This window comes from Ixodes scapularis, unplaced genomic scaffold (genome assembly GCF_016920785.2).
Source record: "Ixodes scapularis isolate PalLabHiFi unplaced genomic scaffold, ASM1692078v2 PGA_scaffold7__128_contigs__length_106722199, whole genome shotgun sequence".
In the NCBI taxonomy this organism is placed as follows: Eukaryota; Metazoa; Arthropoda; class Arachnida; order Ixodida; family Ixodidae; genus Ixodes; species Ixodes scapularis.
The window spans coordinates 20,409,393-20,427,315 of NW_024609882.1; the positions used below are offsets into that span (position 1 = coordinate 20,409,393).

At 48.8% G+C, this 17,923-nt stretch overlaps 1 protein-coding gene across 1 annotated transcript; it reads right to left on the reverse strand.

Annotated features, from left to right (window-relative positions):
- Window positions 1–3,168: 3,168 nt before the first annotated feature.
- On the reverse strand, window positions 3,169–17,907 carry LOC8038208 (caprin-1). Its single transcript, XM_029973533.4, has 9 exons — window positions 17,695–17,907; window positions 15,420–15,482; window positions 13,375–13,461; window positions 10,459–10,783; window positions 8,640–8,878; window positions 7,694–7,914; window positions 6,428–6,627; window positions 4,933–5,022; window positions 3,169–3,800 (listed from the first exon to the last, which is right to left on the reverse strand). The coding sequence occupies exons 1-9, from the start codon at window positions 17,806–17,808 to the stop codon at window positions 3,721–3,723; spliced, it is 1,419 nt and encodes a 472-aa protein (XP_029829393.3). The 5' UTR covers window positions 17,809–17,907; the 3' UTR covers window positions 3,169–3,720.
- Between the last annotated feature and the right edge of the window lie 16 nt (window positions 17,908–17,923).

Sequence of the window (17,923 nt, forward strand, 5' to 3'; positions counted from 1 at the left end):
ATGTGCAAATTTTGATAATATTGATTGGCGTAACCAATTACATGACGTTTATTTTTATATATGGCTAACACATCCGCACGGCGTCGAATTTCCGAAGGCAGGTCGGAAACTGATCACGACGCGGCAAAACTTGCTTTCGTGAAAATTTCCACATGTTCTCAAAAGCAAGTCTCAACGCTTACGCAGGGTCTTAAAAAACTTCTTCGGCGAATGACGACGAACGAGTAAAAAACATGCCTTCAGCAAGCTGCCGCCAGCCTCTGCAACGCTAGCGAAACAGCAATTTGGGGGTCAGTAGCTTGCGCCACTTTGCGAAATGTTAGAAATAAAAAACAATACCGCATGGCAAAGCAAAACTGGGAAAATTACGAGCTACAGAAGAATAAAGTAAAATCTCTAGTGACGACAAAAATTCTGAAGATACACACGAAACACGAACAAGCCCTACAAGAAAGCGACAACAAAAGCCGTTGCTTTTGGAGATATGTGCGATCTCTCCAACCACACGAGGACCTTGAACACAAGACGGTAGGGAGTGGAGAAGACCAATGGACCACTGAAGAAGAAATTACCGAGGGAATAACTAGATACTTTCAGGGACTTCAAGCCTCCTTCTACAACAGACCGAGGACACAGGAGGAAACATCCCTACGACCTCAGGAACAATTTGACCGCAGCATTCTTGAACCAATAGCGCCCGGTGAACTGCAGAGACATATTAATAAACTAGAGGCAGGAAAGGCAGTAGGTCCAGACGACATCCCCAACGAGTTCCTGAAAAAGCTTAAACCGGTAGCACAAAAGCACCTAAGGTACCTTCTAAATAAAGACAAGAAATCATTAGACTCATACAGGCCGATAACAATACTAAGTAATGTTTACAAACTGTTTGCATCAATTCTGCAAGACAGACTACAGAGACTCTGTGAGAAAGCCCATCTTTTCAGCGAGGCACAGAATGGATTCCGTAGGAACCGGCGGGGCAGCGACAACATATTCACTGTCACACAACTAATAGAGCTAAAAAATCTAGATAGGTCACCACTCTATCTGGCTTACCTTGACTTGGAAAAGGCCTATGATGCAGTGCCCCATGAGAAGATGTGGACGAAGTTAGAAGCGATGGCACTGGATGTTCAGACAGTATCGCTCTTCAGAAACATGTACGCCGGATGCAACGCCAGATACAGTTTGGGAGAACATTTATCAGGGCAGGTGAACATGATTGTGGGTCTGCACCAAGGCTGCCCCCTTTCTCCAACCCTGTTCAATATCTACATGAACAATCTCATTCTGGAGCTGCAAGCCAAAGGGCAGGGTGTTTCTTTCACAACCATTACCTCCAGTCATGGAAACAACTTATATTCCAGTACTGGCCTTTGCTGATGATATACTCCGGTTATCAGAGAATGAAACTCACCTTCAAGACATGCTCGATATCTGCACTCGAATTGGGAATGAAGAGGGATTCAAATTCAGTAAGGAAAAATCAAAGTGGATGGGCTATAATGTTCACGAGCCTAATCACATGTTTAGAGTACAGGAGGTGGAAGTAGAACATACCAAGGAATACAGGTATCTGGGAGTGACTCTTCAAGAAAGCCCGCTATACTTGGAACAACACGAGAGGAACACCCTAAAAACCTCCAACATCCGAAAAGGTCACCTGTGGAACATGGCAAAGTATTCCTATAACCCATACACCCTTGCGAGGGCACTGTGGAAGAGTGTCGCAGTACCGGCGGTCACCTATGCCAACGACGCAGTGGTCTTCCAACAGACCACCCTTAAGACACTGGATCGCCATCAAGTGGAAATCGGGAGGTGGGCACTGGGCGGACGGGGCAACTGCAAACCTGGCCGTCACGGGAGAGATGGCCTGGTCGACATTCAAGCAACGGGATGCAAGGGCCAAGTTTGGATACCTAGGGCGCCTGATCCACATGCCAGACGAAGCGTACGCCAAAAGGACATTCCACTACGTTAGATACCGCAGCAGCAGGACGAACTGGTCAAACACCATCCCCAGGCTCGACTCTGTGTACAGCAAAGGGATAAGGCGACATGAGGCCACATCGGAGAAAGGATGGTTCAAGGCTGTGACAGAGGAGGTGAACGCGATTGAACTTGAGGCCTGGAGACAAGCGGTGAGGAAAAAGCAGAGCCTCCAGAGCATCTACGCGCTCCACAAGTCTGAGCCGTCTCCCTGCACACACTACCGAGGAGACCATGAAAGAGTGCTACTGTTTCAGGCACGGGTAGGAGCGCTGATGACGAGCTGCCGACGTGCCCAACTCTTCGGAGACACCGACACAGCCCGTCATCTGTGCGGGCAGTCAAGCGAGGACGTCCTCCACGTGCTGCTGTGGTGCCCTGCCCTAGACCACTGTCGACCGCCCTGGGCGACCAGCGAAGAGAAGATTCCCAAAATGCTGGGATTCGGGGAAGGAGCCCACGGTCCACTAGCAACCAAGCGCATTCTCATTGAATGGGAGAGACTGCGTCTGATCGCCAACCAGTGAAGGTGTCCCAAAAGTGGGAAAAGCTAAAACAAAACAAGAACTAAAACTTTTACCTGTGTCGGCAATCTGAACTTTTGCTGACCCCCGTCTCAAAAGGGGTTAGGTACCGCCAACTATCAACCACCAGGCACTGTGGAATATCAGCAAAACAAAAACAAAACAAAAAAATTGTTCACCTGAACGGCTTCCCTAGCAAGACATGTCCTCTGCTATGCAAATTAAAAAAAAAAAAAAAAAAGGTTTTTTGTTTTTAACGAGAAACGTGAATTTTGCAGCGCAAACATACGTTCACAGCGGAGCGGACACAAACTATGCCGACACGGCTTCACCCTCCCCTTGTTTTACCGAGTTCGGGGCCCGAAAACAGCAAACGCCTTGGAGACAGCCAGCAGTCTGTGCAAGTGGCTACGTCCCAAGCCACGAGCATGCTCCAAGGTTCTGTCGAAACGTGCTAGCAAAAGGCCACTTTCCCCTCGGCAAGGAAAGTCCCAAAGCGGGCTGCTAAAAGCTGCCGTCCAGCAAATATTTCCGCAACAGGAAGTGTGTCCTGTGCGAAAAGCCCACGGCGATTTTGTAAGGCAAGATCAAAAACTACTGCAGCGATGGCTCCACGAGTACCCCCGAAATAAAGAGACAAGACACAAAGTGAAACTAGAAGTCCGACCTCAGCTTTTATTATATTAGGGCTAAGTTAAAGGGAACCTGCTCATCACACACACACTCTCACATCCAGACACACACACAGAGTCAAGTATCCCAATACAGCTCGAGTAAACAAAAAAAAAAAAAAAAAGCCTGGAGAGGGAAAAGGGTCTATACTTTTGTTTTAATACAACTGCCACCCTAGCCCAGAGGTGCAAGCATGTAGATTCCTTCTCAACAAGTAACGGCAGATAACCTTTCTGCTTGGGGGTAAACGACTTGTCCTACCACGTGCCTCCCAGGACGAGAAAAACCAACAGGGAGAAGGGATGCGGCGGGCAACCGTGGCGCGCCAAGGGAGGATGGCGGCGACGCGGGGGCAGCGGGGTCGGAGAACGGAAGAAAGCACCGTACGTGCGCACACAAGCAGTCATCCAACAAACAGTGGTCCTGCCGGGAGGTGGGTCTTCCTGGAAACCCCCCCACCCGGCCATTTTGGCTCTTCGGTTCACGCCCTGTCATCCAGGAACTGCTCTTGAGGTCCGGATCCGTGCGTCTACTTCGCATACGAAGCGATGCCGCTTCCACGCGGCGCCCTGCCCGTCTGGTTCATCCCGCCGCGGCCGGGCCCCCGACCTGCATCGACGAGTTGGAACGAGACGTTTTGTCGTAGGCAAGTTGGAGGACCTGAACCCATTAAAATGTCTCCAAAGACACTGAAATGGCAACAAGATGACAGCCATGTCATAGTCAATGTCACTGGGAAAACGGCCAACTAGTTGTCGCCTTGTCAAGCCACGCAACCTATCACAAAGCTGTTCTAAGGCCCTAGCAGGTCCTGTGGATCACAGTTATATATGATTATAATGCAATTAAATGCAAAAGTGCAAGCATCACCTAGCCGTGTATAGAGATCTGTGTTTGCCCTTTGTCCCCCTTGTTCCCCTTCCCCAGGGATTATTTTTGCCATTCGTCAGTTATATATGCAACCTGTTTTTTGGCTGACTTACAACAATTTTGGTGAAAGAAAAAAAAAAAAAAAGAAAGAAAAAGCAAGACATACAAAAATCAAGAATGCTAATAAAGCTCTCAAGTAAGTTCTTGGGGTTCAATGAACCAGAACAACTTGGATCCCAAAACTTCCACAGTGAGCTGTTTATATGTATATATATAAAAAAGCCGTTTACAACTCCCTGTAACGCCGAATTGGAGCGCAGCTCTTGGGGAGGAGGGAAGGGTACTGAGGGGTGGGTAGACCCCTTCTCCTCCTCTCATTCTTTAACATGCTCGGGGGGGGGGGGGGGGGGGGGGGGGGTCACCTGACCTCGGGGGGAGGGGTTCACGTGATCTCGGCGGGGGGGGGGGGGGGGGGGGGGGGGGGGGGGTCCCGTGACCTTGGGAGGGATCACGTGACCTTGGGGGGGTCACGAGACCTGTGGGGTCACGTGACCTTGGGGGGGTCACGTGACCTTGAGGGGTCCCATGACCTTGGGGTGACCTTGGTTACGCCGCTCAAGCCGGAAACAGGCGCCTAAGAGCTGCGCTCTAAATAAAAAAAGTGTTACCCACAAATATTACAGTGAACGTAATACTTTACTCTGTAACACACACTCCATAGCACTGACGGTATTGTGAAATAAATGAAATAAAAAGTTAAGTCCGGTAATTCTAGCTTGAACCATCCAATTCAGTCGGCGATAAGGTTACAGAAAGAGGTACAGGAACGCCCGAGAGCCCCCAAAATGTGCAGAGTCACGCTCCCACTCACCCGCCGCCCTGGGTGGTCCCGCCGGTCTAGGCCTGTTGCCCTCCGGCCGGTCGTGACCAGGACTTCCCCCATTCGACTGCCACTGGCCACCTGCCGCAGAGCAGAGCACACACGTTCAGATCTCAAACCACAAGCAACTCTCCAATCAAAAGGTCAAGAACCTTCCCATCAAAAAGGTAGAAACTAGGGATGCCGCCAATTTTTGTCGAACCAGAGGTTTAACGAACCTTCAAACTCTTGGCAAAATTACACAATGGATGGATGTTAACAACTGCACCCTTGATAACAGGCGGTAGCTTGTGCCACCTAGCCTCGAAACCAAAAGTATTTTTCCTACCAGCCAGTTCATTTTGTGAACAAAGTTTTCAAAATCGAAAAACTAACTAACTAACAGTGGTTTGTTTTACACTTTACATAATACGAAACTAGACACACAAATGTTACATGATTTAGTTAGTTTGTTAATGTGAAACAATATACCATATTTACTTGCATAATGAACACACTTTTTTTTCCCGAAAAAATTGACACATATTTGGGAGGTGCATTCATCATGCTGGGTAAAATTTTTGCATTTACACACTTCCTGCAATGGTCATATTAAGTGCCAATATGACACAGCAAGGTACTGTTGCACGTCTCCACTGACAAAGGAGCAGCTGCAGCTGGTTGTGGGTGCGCCGAAGTAACCATGCTTTATAAATTGCGAACCTTTACAGGGTGCTTTTGGCATACCTTTTGCCAAAGGAAAAGCGCCCTACGAAGCTCACTCGGCATGGAGAGCGACGCAACCATTCTTAGGCCTAACCACTTTCACGATTTCACTGCCCGAAAGCGGACCACAGACGATGGCATTTTGTTGACATCAATGCATCCGATAGGCGAATGTCCGGGGCTGGGCAATTCCTCGACCCAAGCTTCGTCAAGTGTGCACGCCGCTCGGTTTCACGGTTGACACTTCAGCAACTACGCACTTTCAGCGACTACAAGAGCGGTTTGGCTTGGCTTGACTTCACTTGATCACTTGGCAGCAGAAGAAAATTGGCTTGGTGGCTAGCTAAGTTGGACGCAGTTTGAGACTCGCGGAGCCGACAATAGGACGTGTGTTCATTACATGAGGAAAAAAAAAAGTTAAATTATTGGTACCCGTTGTGGGGGGGGTTGCATTCATTATGCGAGTAAATATGGCACCCAATAAATATTACACCATTCTTCTGCTAGGTGGCGTCTGCTTTTTTTTTTTTTATCTCTGCCTACGTGCACACGAATTTCAGTTATAAACTCTTGCCAAAGTTTGCATTAAAGATTTGGAAAAAAGGTAGCACCTGGTTGAATTCAATCTTCGGCAGGTTTGCAACACTCCTAATGACAAGTTCAAACAACCACGAGAAACATCCCGATGAAAGGAACAGCAACCCTCCTCTTCCGTCGAAACTATGACTGCAAAAAGGTCACCGCACGAGCCGTCACCGAGACAATGCGCGAAGGGCCGTACCCTTTCCATTGGTATAACCGTTGCTCCGGGGCATTCTCGGGGGTCCCCCTCCCCCCCTCCGGCCCCCTCTCCTGGGCCCCTCCGAGCCCAGCTGGTTGCCCGCAAAGTCCCTCTGCACGCAAGGTTCGGCCACCGCCGCAACAGGGGCCTGGGGCGGCCCGGAGAAGCTCTGGTTGGTGAACGTCTGGGTCGGGATGGGCCTGGGGGTAAAGAGACAGCGGGGGTGTGTCAAAGAATGGTTCGCTAAGGATGCAACAGTGTCCGAAACAATCTCAGGCAGGAGTGTTCTATTTTCTACACCACACATGCACCGGAGTGTACCCAAAATTGCTACAAAATGCCACAGGAGTTGCCGTGTAATGCCACGGGTTTTCGAGGTCCTGGAGGTTTTTTGCAGCAGCGCCAACAGAAAAGACGTGTAGACACGGGCCTTGCCGCCATTGTGGCTGCTGCGGCAGAACAAGCAGCGGCAAAAGGAGCAGCAGCAAAATGAGCAGCGACAAAATGAGCAGCGGCAGAATGAACAGCAGCAGAACAATTAGCAGCCAAACGAGCAGCTGCATTAACAGCAGTCGGACGTATCCATCTTTGCCAGGATCGCAGCAAGCCACAACATTACACAGTTGGTTACATTGCCAGCCGAAGATCAAAACAAAAAAGCAATAACAAACAAATTGCCGCAAAAAAAAAAAAAGATATACCTTACCTTGATATTTCGCATAAAGCCAACAGACCCAGAATGCATTCTATGCTCATGTCAGCTTTCCAAACAGCTTACTCCAAAAGCTTCAATAGCCTAAGGAGCAAAATGGATGCAGCAAGTCCATACTGGGTCGACACAAACATAGAACACATTCTGCGTCCATCAGCTTTATCCGGAGTATCGAAGCTTGCAGCAACACATACACAGCATCTCGAAAATAACTTTTCCAACCCACTTTGGTAGCACAGAGGTAGCGTCAGACTACTGACGTAGAGATTCTACGTTGGATTCTTCCCAGGGGACGAAGTATCTTTTTGCAAAGAAACCTGGCCAGATTATAACGTTTCACACGCAACACTTTGTGATACTCTAAAGTTAGAAGCGGATCCTAAAATGCATTCTGTGTCAATAAATAGAAGTTCCAATTGATGACCCAAAAGTAGGTGCGCAAACGAGCTGGTGTAGACTTACACCAGCTCGTTTGTCCTGTCTCCTGATTCACCCTAGTCTCAAGGGCTTTCATAATCATCTCCAGTCGATGACCGGAGTCTCTGGCGCCTCACCTGGCCAGGTCGTAGTCGGCCACCGGCAACACAAAGCCGGCGGGCGGGGCGGCCATGGGGTGTGCCGCCACAACCGCGGGATCCATGTGGGGCGACTCCAGGTCGATTTGGGACTCCTGCAGAAAGTCCAGGTGGGCTCCCCCAGGGGGCAGCACGGGCACCGGTGGCAGCTCGGGCTGGTTTGGGGGCAGGGACACCTCCTCCGCCGCCACCTGCACCGCCTGGGAAGGGTCCATTGCCAGGTCACCCAGAGAAGCCAGCCGTGGTGCACATACCGTAGACCCTCATCAATTCAAAGTCCAGGAAGCGACAAATTATGTTTGAATTATCAGAAGTAAGAATTATCGGAAATTTATCTAAACATGATGAAAGATAAAATTATGATTTGCCATATAAATGGCTACACTAGAGGTTCCCAATCAAATTTTTAATTTTTCGTGCGGTTCTGCACATTTTAGCAGTTTCGAGGTATCTTGGCGCAGCATGGCGCAATTTTGGACATTTACTGTTTTTGGCGCAACCAGGTGCAGAATGTTCCGTGTGTATCAAAATGGTGCCCTTGGCACAGCTGTTCCACCCCTGGGTGTCCCCTTTGCTTGGCTGCACGTGCAAGTTTGCATCATTAAACGTTTATTTCTAAACTCCACACAAGTCTGCTTCAATCAGTGACAATATGGCTGCTCGGCAGCTACTACCAGAACCCGAAAGCAACAGCAAAATTTAAAGGGAACCATGCTCCGTTTTACCTCACGACCGACCACAGCAAATGCTACGAGCCACCGGAGCCAATCCAAGGCCACGCGACAGTTACGCGAGCTTGGAGGGTGGGCACAGTGACGGGCGGGAAGCGTACCACGTGCCACATTTACAGAGCCGGACAGGCCGAGATGGCTCGTAGCATCAGCAGCGGTCGGACGTAAGGTGAAACTGAGCATGGGGCGCGTACCTCAGCCGCCGGAGGGACGCCCGCTTCGGAGGGGTAGGCGTCCTGGTCAGGCTGGTGGACCTTCTCGGCCTCCCCCGCTTCCGCCGTCCCGTGCTGGCGGTCTTCCTCCTCCTCTTCCTCCTCCTCCTCAGCCTCAGCGGCTTCCTTGTTGGGGCCGGCCGAGGACTCGTCCGCTCCGGTGGACCCGGCAAAGTATGCACACCCCTGGATCTCCTGGAGCATCTCACGGAGGGCCTTGTCTGATTCGGCGAGTCAAGGACGCTTTTACTAAAGTCGCAGGGTGTGGGAGCTTCCAACCTCGACTAACTCTCACCCATGCTAGAGTCGGTTTTCGGGCATGACAAGTCTTCGTGGCCGTTGTCTACGGGCGAAGGACTTCCGGAAGGCAATTCAAAGCCTCTACTGCGTGCCGCAAGTTCGGAGCTCGAGATAAACCTCACATAAAATCTCCCGGTCCGAAAGGGTCGGGAAAGTTCTATGCACGACACGCACAATTGGGACGCTATGAAAGGCAACAACCTTGCACCAAAAGTTCTAAATAAATCTCCTTCCCAACGCTCTCAAACTATCAGCGACTCCGGCGTAGACTCCCGACGAAGTCCCGAGTAACGCCGGAAATTTGAAACGCGGCATGTAGGATGCGTGAGCACAAGTCACTTGGATCCACAATATATTGATCTTTCAGACGCCTCGGTGCTAGAAATCACGATTGCCGGTCACGTTTTTATAGGCCATTGCAGAAAATGATTTTCACTCTCCAGGAACGTCAAAGCAGTCGGTAACAAAGCAAAACTATATATAGCCGGCAGTTACCCTGGCAATGTTGCATGCAGCAACAGTGGATGCAGCAGACGTACGTTCCGCTGCGGGTCGGCCCTTTGGCTAGACAGTCCAGGGAAGCTCCGGCGGCCAAGAGTTGGGACACCGCGACGACACTTGCGTTCATGCACGCTTTTCGCTGGTACTTCTACGACCAAACGCCAGGTTCGTGACATCCGACATCGTGACACTCCGGCTTTTGTGACGTCGTTTGTTGCCACTTAGGGGCCACTTTCAACACGTGAGTGGAACGGGACGCAAAGTCCGAGACGCACTCCAGGCACTGTGTCGATGCCTCGAGCGTTGCTCATTTAGTTGCCCTGGGGTTCAACTGAAAACTGAGAAGTACAGTCAGGCCGTCATACCACTTTCTCAGTCTATAAAATCGTTCCCATTCGTTGTTCTCCCAACACAGGAAACGAATTCCGGTTTATGTGGGGTGGCACGAGCAGATCCCCCGTTGTAAAACGAGCCAGCAAAAATTGCTGCCTACCCGTAGAAGGCTCAAACTCTCGCCAAATGTGCATTGAGCGGGTCAGTTTTAACGTGTGAAATTTCGAGGCTTGGTTCTCTTCCTGTTAAAAAATATATTAAAGCAAAAAGCATGCCAAAGTCAGGGACGTTCGCAAACGACACAGTTTAGCAATGCTAGTTGTACTTGTGGCACCATTTCTCAACAGGCAAAACAAAGTTGTCATCTCCTCACTGCACCTATCAAGAGATGGCACCACAAGTAAATAGCGTCGCTAACTCGGTTGTTTGCGAACACGCCCAGTCTTGCTCCCATTTATTGCATGAAGTGAACTATGCCTTGAAATTTTGCATGTATTGAAGCTGACCTGCTCAGTGCACATTTGGCACAGGTTTGAGCTTCCTACGTACAGGCGACGACTTTTCCGGCTTGCTTTACGGCAGCCCACTTGGGACACCCTATAGATTTACAGCTTACGGACTCCAGTTCGTGGATTTCAGACTGTGGACGCGTCGTCAAAAAGGATACAGGTGGTGTCGAGGACAGCCTTGGGGCGGGCGTCGAGCAGTGCCATGACGTGGTCAGCGGCCGCGCTCACGTGCTGCCCGAACTGGCCCCCGGCCTCCTCGCGGTCGGGGCAGACGAGCCGGTACAGCTGGTCCAGCCGGTCCAGGGCCTCCTCCGAGAGCGCCACGGCGCCCCCGCTGCCCTCCAAAAAGCTCTGCCGCGCCTCCGGGGCCCCCAGCGTCGCCAGCACGTCCTGCACCTCCAGCAGCTCCCGCATCCGCTGGAGCTCCCGCTGCTGCCGCTCCAGCTGCTCCTTGCGGGCCAGCCGCTTGCTCTGCTTCAGGTGCTGCGCAGCACGGAGACACCGGTCGTCTTTTCGCAAGTCACTCGGCTCCGCCGCGCAAAACATGGACGACTCTTTAAAGGTCGCCGAGCAGCCAGAAAGGAGAAAACTCTCCCTCAATTCCTTCCTTCCCTTCAAGAGAAAGAGGGAGACCCTCCTCCTTTCTGTGTAAAGCAACCCAGAGACCCGCTCTTGTGGGGAGAGGAGCAAAGAGTGCAAGAGAAAAGGGAGAGGAGGAAACTGGGAACCCGTTTTCTTCATGTTCTGCACTTTCACGTCTGCTCGCTCCTCCTTCTGTTCCCCCCAAGCAGGCAGATTATTCGCTTTCTCGCGAAAGTTCAAACGCAGTGGCCGCCTGTGTGCCGATAGCCCTCCTACGCTTTTGGTCCTGAACCAGGTATACGGTGAGTTTTGCAGTATTCACGGGATCAAATCTAAGTGCCATCTTTGGGAATTAGCCGCTCATAGCACCGTCATAATGTAATTCACTCTAAAGGCCGTTTGCATTTGCAACAACCCAGACGGAAACGACCGGAACAACCGTGGACTGCGACTTGCTACACGAAGCTGCCTCTTGCATCGCTTGCCACACTGTATACGGCAAACACTTGTCCCGTCGAGTTTGGCTTCAATGCAGTCGTTCTGGTTGCTGCGAATGCAACCGACACAAACGTGCGAACCAGCCAATACGATGAAAGGAAAACCCATAAAAAAATTCTAGAATGTGTGCGCTACCCTATGAATAGCACCACCAAGTTTGTTGCCAAACGAAAAAAAGGGACGAATAATCGACCCCTTCTAGCAAGAAAAGCAGGACGACCCCCAAAGCTCTCTGGTCACCGTGATTAATGGTTTCTTCCTCTCCGCCATTTGCTCAATAATGTGATAAGAGCGGGGAGGGCCTTGCATGCAAAGCTTGTTTCACTTTTCTTGACTTGCAACAGACTAGTGATGCAAGGCTATTGTGCCTAATTTTACATGCCACTTATTGGAGGCCAGTGCGGGGCGGATTGGACACTTGAACAAAAAGTAAGGGTGCAAACGAACTGGTGTACATTGCACATGGTTGAAAAAAACCCGAGACTGCGGGTAAATGACACAACACTAAATCTCGGGGTTTTTTCAACCATGGACACTTGAGCTGCGTCACCGTTCAGCTGGGACCCGTGCTGCGACTGCACGCGCAACATTGACATGACGCCCGGTGCTGGCCTCCGGTAGTGTAAGTAGAAAATTTGCCGCTAGACTTGACGTGTAGGTATAGATTTTTTTTCATTTACTTTCGCCCCCAGCCACCTGGTAGACACTCCGGTATGGGCGCCAAAAAAATAATAAAACATTTCAAACTGAAAATAGTAAAAAAATAGAGGGGAGGCAAAACGAGAATAGTTGACGGTTACGTTCACGTCATAAATGTTTTCTATGGGCATGGGGACGACAAAACAATGTTTTAGCCCATACTTGGAAGTGACGGTAATTCAAGATGGTGGCACCCTTGTAGAAAAGGTCTATAGTTCGTGATTTTTCATTCTTTTTTTTTTTTTTCATGGCCGCCATTCTCTAACTTTGGGAGAGAAGGAAACCAATTGGAAGATCCGAGATAGTACTTAACAGAATGTAAAATGTGAAAAACGCTGTTTGACTGCCTCGAGGCATCGTACGGCACCTCTGTGGCTCTTATTTCTCGCACCGTACCGTTAGACCTCTGCCCGAGAACAAACGCAATGAAACGGGAAAGAGCGGCGCTCGCAACGAGAAGTATGCCAAGAGGCTCGTTGGAAGGTGTTACGTCGGCAGTCTGCGAGGCGGTCCCCTTCTGGCCTTTTGGTCATCCACTGCGACAGACATTCGTGCATTCCTGATTTCGAAAGAACAAATGCTCTAGAGAAAAACAAAGCAGCGAGGTATTTTTTAGGACTTCAATGTCAGAGCACAAGGGGACAAAATCTATTTAAGCCCACCGCCACTGCACCTTTCCAAAATAGGATTTTGAATTTAATGCACTGGTCTTTTGACATGCTGGGTCTTATTCTCCAATGAACTTTAGTTACTATACCCGACGTCATGCACCGCACAAAGCAGTTCCTACAAGCTTGACTCTTGGAGAACCCAATATGCTTTTGGGTTTTGCCTTTTGAAACACCATTTGGATAAAATCACAACCAATCTTAAACACACATATAAGTAGCTTAATCCACCCCATAAAAAAGACAATTGTTTTACAGGTTTTGGTAAACAAACAAATATGGTAAGTAATTTACTCTTTTTTTTTTTCAGTGCTTGTGCTTTTAGCATTTAAATTGATTGAAATCAACCAAATAGCTAGCCCACCACTTGAAAGCAGAGTCCAATCGAAACACAAGTCCCAACTTAGATCAGCCAAGCTCCTGAAGATTGCCCCCAAAGGACAAGATGGATAATTGCTAGTCTTTCCCACAATCAACTCACCATTCCCAAACGTTTAGCAGGCTTCAGTTAGACGTGTTGCGATGCCAACACGTTTGTCCCATCGTCGTTACCGAGCGTATCGCTCCTCCCGCCACTACCCAGGACGAGATTAATACTGTGGGTAATCGCGGACACAGGGAACTCACGTCTTGCATGACCGTCGTCACGCTTTTCTGCAGTTCCCGAGTCAGCTCCAGCGTTTCCAACACTTGGTCATACTTTCCGACGGCCGCCTGCAAGGAGATGGTGAAATCAGCTGCCTACGCTCCGTGCGTACGGCGGTGCGAGCAGCATTTCAAGGCTGCTACCATCCTCAAAACCTCAGTGCTTCTGCCATGACAAGCAACAATGCCATACCAAAAAGAGGTTGCGAAACCACTAAGTTTTATCTCACTAAAAATAATAGAAAAGGGCCTAAAAAAGATCAATGATTTGTGTTGATCAGTTTCGGTACTTTCGGAAAAAGTAAAAACCGTTTCCTGACCGTGCCCATAAGTCATCGATCACCGGTAACCTACGGTTTCCAAGCGTCGTCAAAAAACTGAATTTAGTGCAGAGAATTGTGTTCCACAATCATGTGGATAGTTAAAGAAATAGTTTCGGTTTCAACGTAGATTTTAGCTTGATCACAAGCTTGCGTGCCGTCAAAAATAGTCTTGGGAACAGTGGTTATAGGAGTCGCTAACAGATGGTTGTCGGTAAGCATCATTATAATTTCCAACGCTGTCCTGAGCCGACGTGGACGTTTCATGTTCCCAACAAGGCGCACAAAAATTCTAAATATGAGGGAATTACAATCGAGGCTATGACAAAACCAAGGTAGAATACAAGGAAAGCATTTTGCGGGGGATGTGAGGTGTACTATCTGTGTTTCACCACTATGAGCATTCCATCAAAAAAGCACACGTTACGGAGGCTAACCCTTCGATGCACCAAAGACGGAGGCCAACCTTTCGACGCACCGAAGACAGACGTCAGTAAGAGCACACTAAAGGCCCGTTCACACTCTTGCAACCGAGTGCGACCGAGAGAGACCAAACCGGTTTTTAAGCCTTTTGCGATCTCTTAGGACCAGCTCCGCTCAGTGAATCCGGTCCCAAGAAGTCTTTCTCGGTCGTACTCGGTTGCAAGAGTGTGAACGCGCCTTAACTTTCAGAAGTAATGGCGTATGGGGCACATTTTCTATATTTAAAATTTTTCTTATTTGACATTTAATTTCACATAGCTGTAGAAGTTTGGCCTTCATATGCCTTCCCCAGACACATTATTTTCAAGAAATAAAATTTAAAGATTTTTTTCTCCCATTTCACTAATCTGTTTCTTTTGAAAGAACTAATTGGTCACATTCTGATGTGTCACATTTCTGCATACGCAAATTAGTCGGGAAAAAAGCGCTCGCATGGATGCTTTGAAAATTGCTGCTGTTACCGTGGTCAGGAAAGAGTTAAAAAGAGACTGACACCTCCCCAATTTTTTTTTTTTCCCAGGCTATTTATTATGATGTCAAAAGACTACCCAATCAATATTTTGCTACAGCGTCAAATATTTTTAATGAAGTAAAAAAGCGCCACTGCTCAAAACCGAAACTGGACTGGGGAGAAAGAAGAAATATAATTAGAGGAGGAAATATGTCACAAATCACGTGGCTGTGCATTTTTTTTTTTAATTAATGTATTTGCAGTATATTAGAAGCCACAAAAAATTTGTATATTCTTTCTTCCTATTTTTAATATTGAGTGTGTGTCTTCGATGACCCACAGCCTTAATTATCTTTGGTGGTTGTGTCTAAACCGTAAAGAATGGCACCTGACCACGGAGAAGAGAATGGGCGCGACTCAAACCGGCCAGTTCTTGATCGGCGGTTTTCGGGCGGGATTTCGAGCCGCAAATTGTGATCTTGGTAGTTGGGCTCCCATGTGTCATAAAAAAGTAAAAAATAAAAACCTCGACAAGCATAAATACCCTTTTAGTGTCCTTTCAACCTAACTAGTTTTGGGTACATGCCAGATGTCCAAAATCTGGTGGCGAATTTTACCATGATCTGGCACTGCCGGTGACGGGTTTTACAACCATCTTGGATATGAGGATCACGGTAAGCCCTACAACATGCTAGAAAACCCAAAGAAAAAAAAAAGAATTTAACAATGGTTCATAGGTATGCCAATAACAGGAACTTCACATGTGCACTCACCTTCTGGTCTTCATTGAGTTCCTTGCCCTGTTCCAACTCCTTTTTCAGGTTGTCCAATTTCCCCTGTACACACCAATCGAACAGAGTGGTACCAAAAGTCTTTCGTACCCCAAATTCGGACATCTTCGTCAATACAATGTGCGGCCACTTTCGGAAAACTATGTGGAGAACACGAGACTGTTCCACACACTAGCATTTAAGCGTGATCTTGACTGTGTAGCAATTGCTTATGAGAAGAGGGCACACTGGCGCCATTCATCGGGAAGGACTGGAGTGCCTCCAGTCTGCCTAAAACTAACTGAAGGTCGTGCAGCACCTGCGAGATCAGACCTATGCACGATCTATCACAGGGGTGGCCAGGCTGACCCGACCTAAGAGCCGCAAACAAAACCACGAAACTTCCAAAAGCCGCGGGGCTTTTGCAAGTTTTGTCCAGAGTAATAAACGAAACTCAAACTACTTTCAATCAATCCGAGTCAAAAGCAGTCCCACTGTATGTAAGGTAGAAGTAGCACAAGACTACCAGACTGTAACCTGCCTTTCGATTTAAAACGCATTCTATTTCTCTTTTTGGGGAAGTGCTCGTGTGACCGGGAGAAAGGCGGGGGAGGGCAGGGAGGGAGCTGCGAGCCGCACTTCAACACGCGAAGAGCCGCAGCTTGGCCACCCCTGATCTATCGGAAACGGTTGACCATAACAATGTCAGAATTATTTTAAGCACACGGCAAAAGAATGGTGCGTGAAATCTATGCAGATCGGTAGCGTCCCAGGGCTCCCCGATCGATAGTGCCGGCATGTGCTCTAATTGCAAGAGGTAGCAAGCAGATCACAGTCAAATGCGTATGTCTGAACCAGCCCACGTTATACCCCATACCCCAAGCTGACAGGCCAGTGGGAAGCTACGGGCACGCTAATACCAGTTGTACATTGATCTTTCACCACATGATCACGTTGCCACCCATACCTGCGCGGCAGAGCGAGGTCGGGTGGGGAGGGAGGCGACCGACTGGTCAGGTGAGTGCCTGTTCCCACCACCGTCACCTCAGGGGGTGAACAGAGTACAGAGCACCGCACTGTAGAGCACCAGTGGGAATCCCAAAATTCTCCGATTAGCCGTTCACATCCTTAGGTGTTTGCAGGTACTTGTGTCATTGCAAGGGCCCAAGCGAGTTATTTGAAGACTAACGTTTTTTTTGTTTTTTCTCTTAACTTTGGAGTGGGAAAACTAGTCAGGACGACACAGTACTTGGGTTTTTTCTTGGTACTACTGACTTGTTTTTTTGTTATGCTCATTCCACGACTGTTTATGAATACGTGGTATGGTACTTTACAGTATAGCACAGCAGACGTAATTCCCTCTTTATAAATAATCTTTGTGGGATTTTTTTTTTTTAAGTATATTATTTTCTAGTTTATACGCGAGCTCGCCGAATGGATGGAGACACGTATCCTAGCGGAATGTAGAAAAGTGAAGCCTCATAATCCCAGCACATGAAGGCTCTATTCCGACGCTGGATCTACACTGGTGACGCCTCCGATTTGCGAGTGCAAGTTCGTCGATTTCGGTACTCCGCGAACATCTACTGTCGTTTAAACGAGGCGGAAGGCCCTCGATTCGCCGACAAAGCTTCCACGCCCAACTTGTCATTGTTCCCAAATGAAGACAAGCCTTTTGTGGCTAGAAGAGTGCTTGATTTTTTAAAAAGACGAAATGTATCTCTTGTTGAAGCGGATCGATCTAGCGTTGGATTACTGGACAAGCTAGACAAGGAAATTAAGAGGCAGGGCCGGTGAAACTAGCGATTAGCAGCGACGAAGCTAACTGCGTAAACAAAACCGCGCAGTTATTCCTTTGTGACAAGTTCGCCGTACTGGTTAAGTTTCGTGCGATCTGCTACGGCGCTTAGATGCAGATTACAGTAAACGCTGGTTTCAACGTGCGCTAGACCCAAAGTAAGCTTGAATCACTCTCAACGAGGAATTTGGGCAACTCTCAAAAAAGGGAAAGGGAGGGGGGAGCACCAAACTTTGCTGCGCCATTTTTAGGCCTAAACTCGTGCGGCATCAACGGCGACCTGCTGAAAAAGAACACGTTTGTGTGCGTCCAAACCGAAAGAAAGCGGCGCAGGAGATCGTGCTTCAAGACGGCGTGCGGTTTAACAAGCGTCGCATGCGAGACTTTGGCCCTGCGTAGGCTTAACATGACGTGTCGGCGACGGGAATTCGTCACCTCGCGTGGTCCCTCAAACCGCGGTAACCGGTGTAACAAGCCCACCTTTCGCTTTTCCAAGTTTCTTGTCTTCTTTTCAAAGATGGTGATGATGCTCTTTAGAGAATCTTGGCCCTCCAAAGAGCTTTGCTTTTCGATTTTGGCAGCGGCCGACGGCATGCTTTCCTACCAACAGCGTTGTGTGCGCGTGCGTACCAGCCGCGTACCACACTGCGGCTCAGTTTTGGCGCCCGGTTGAATTTGAAGGTACGACACTGAGGCACATCGCGACTGC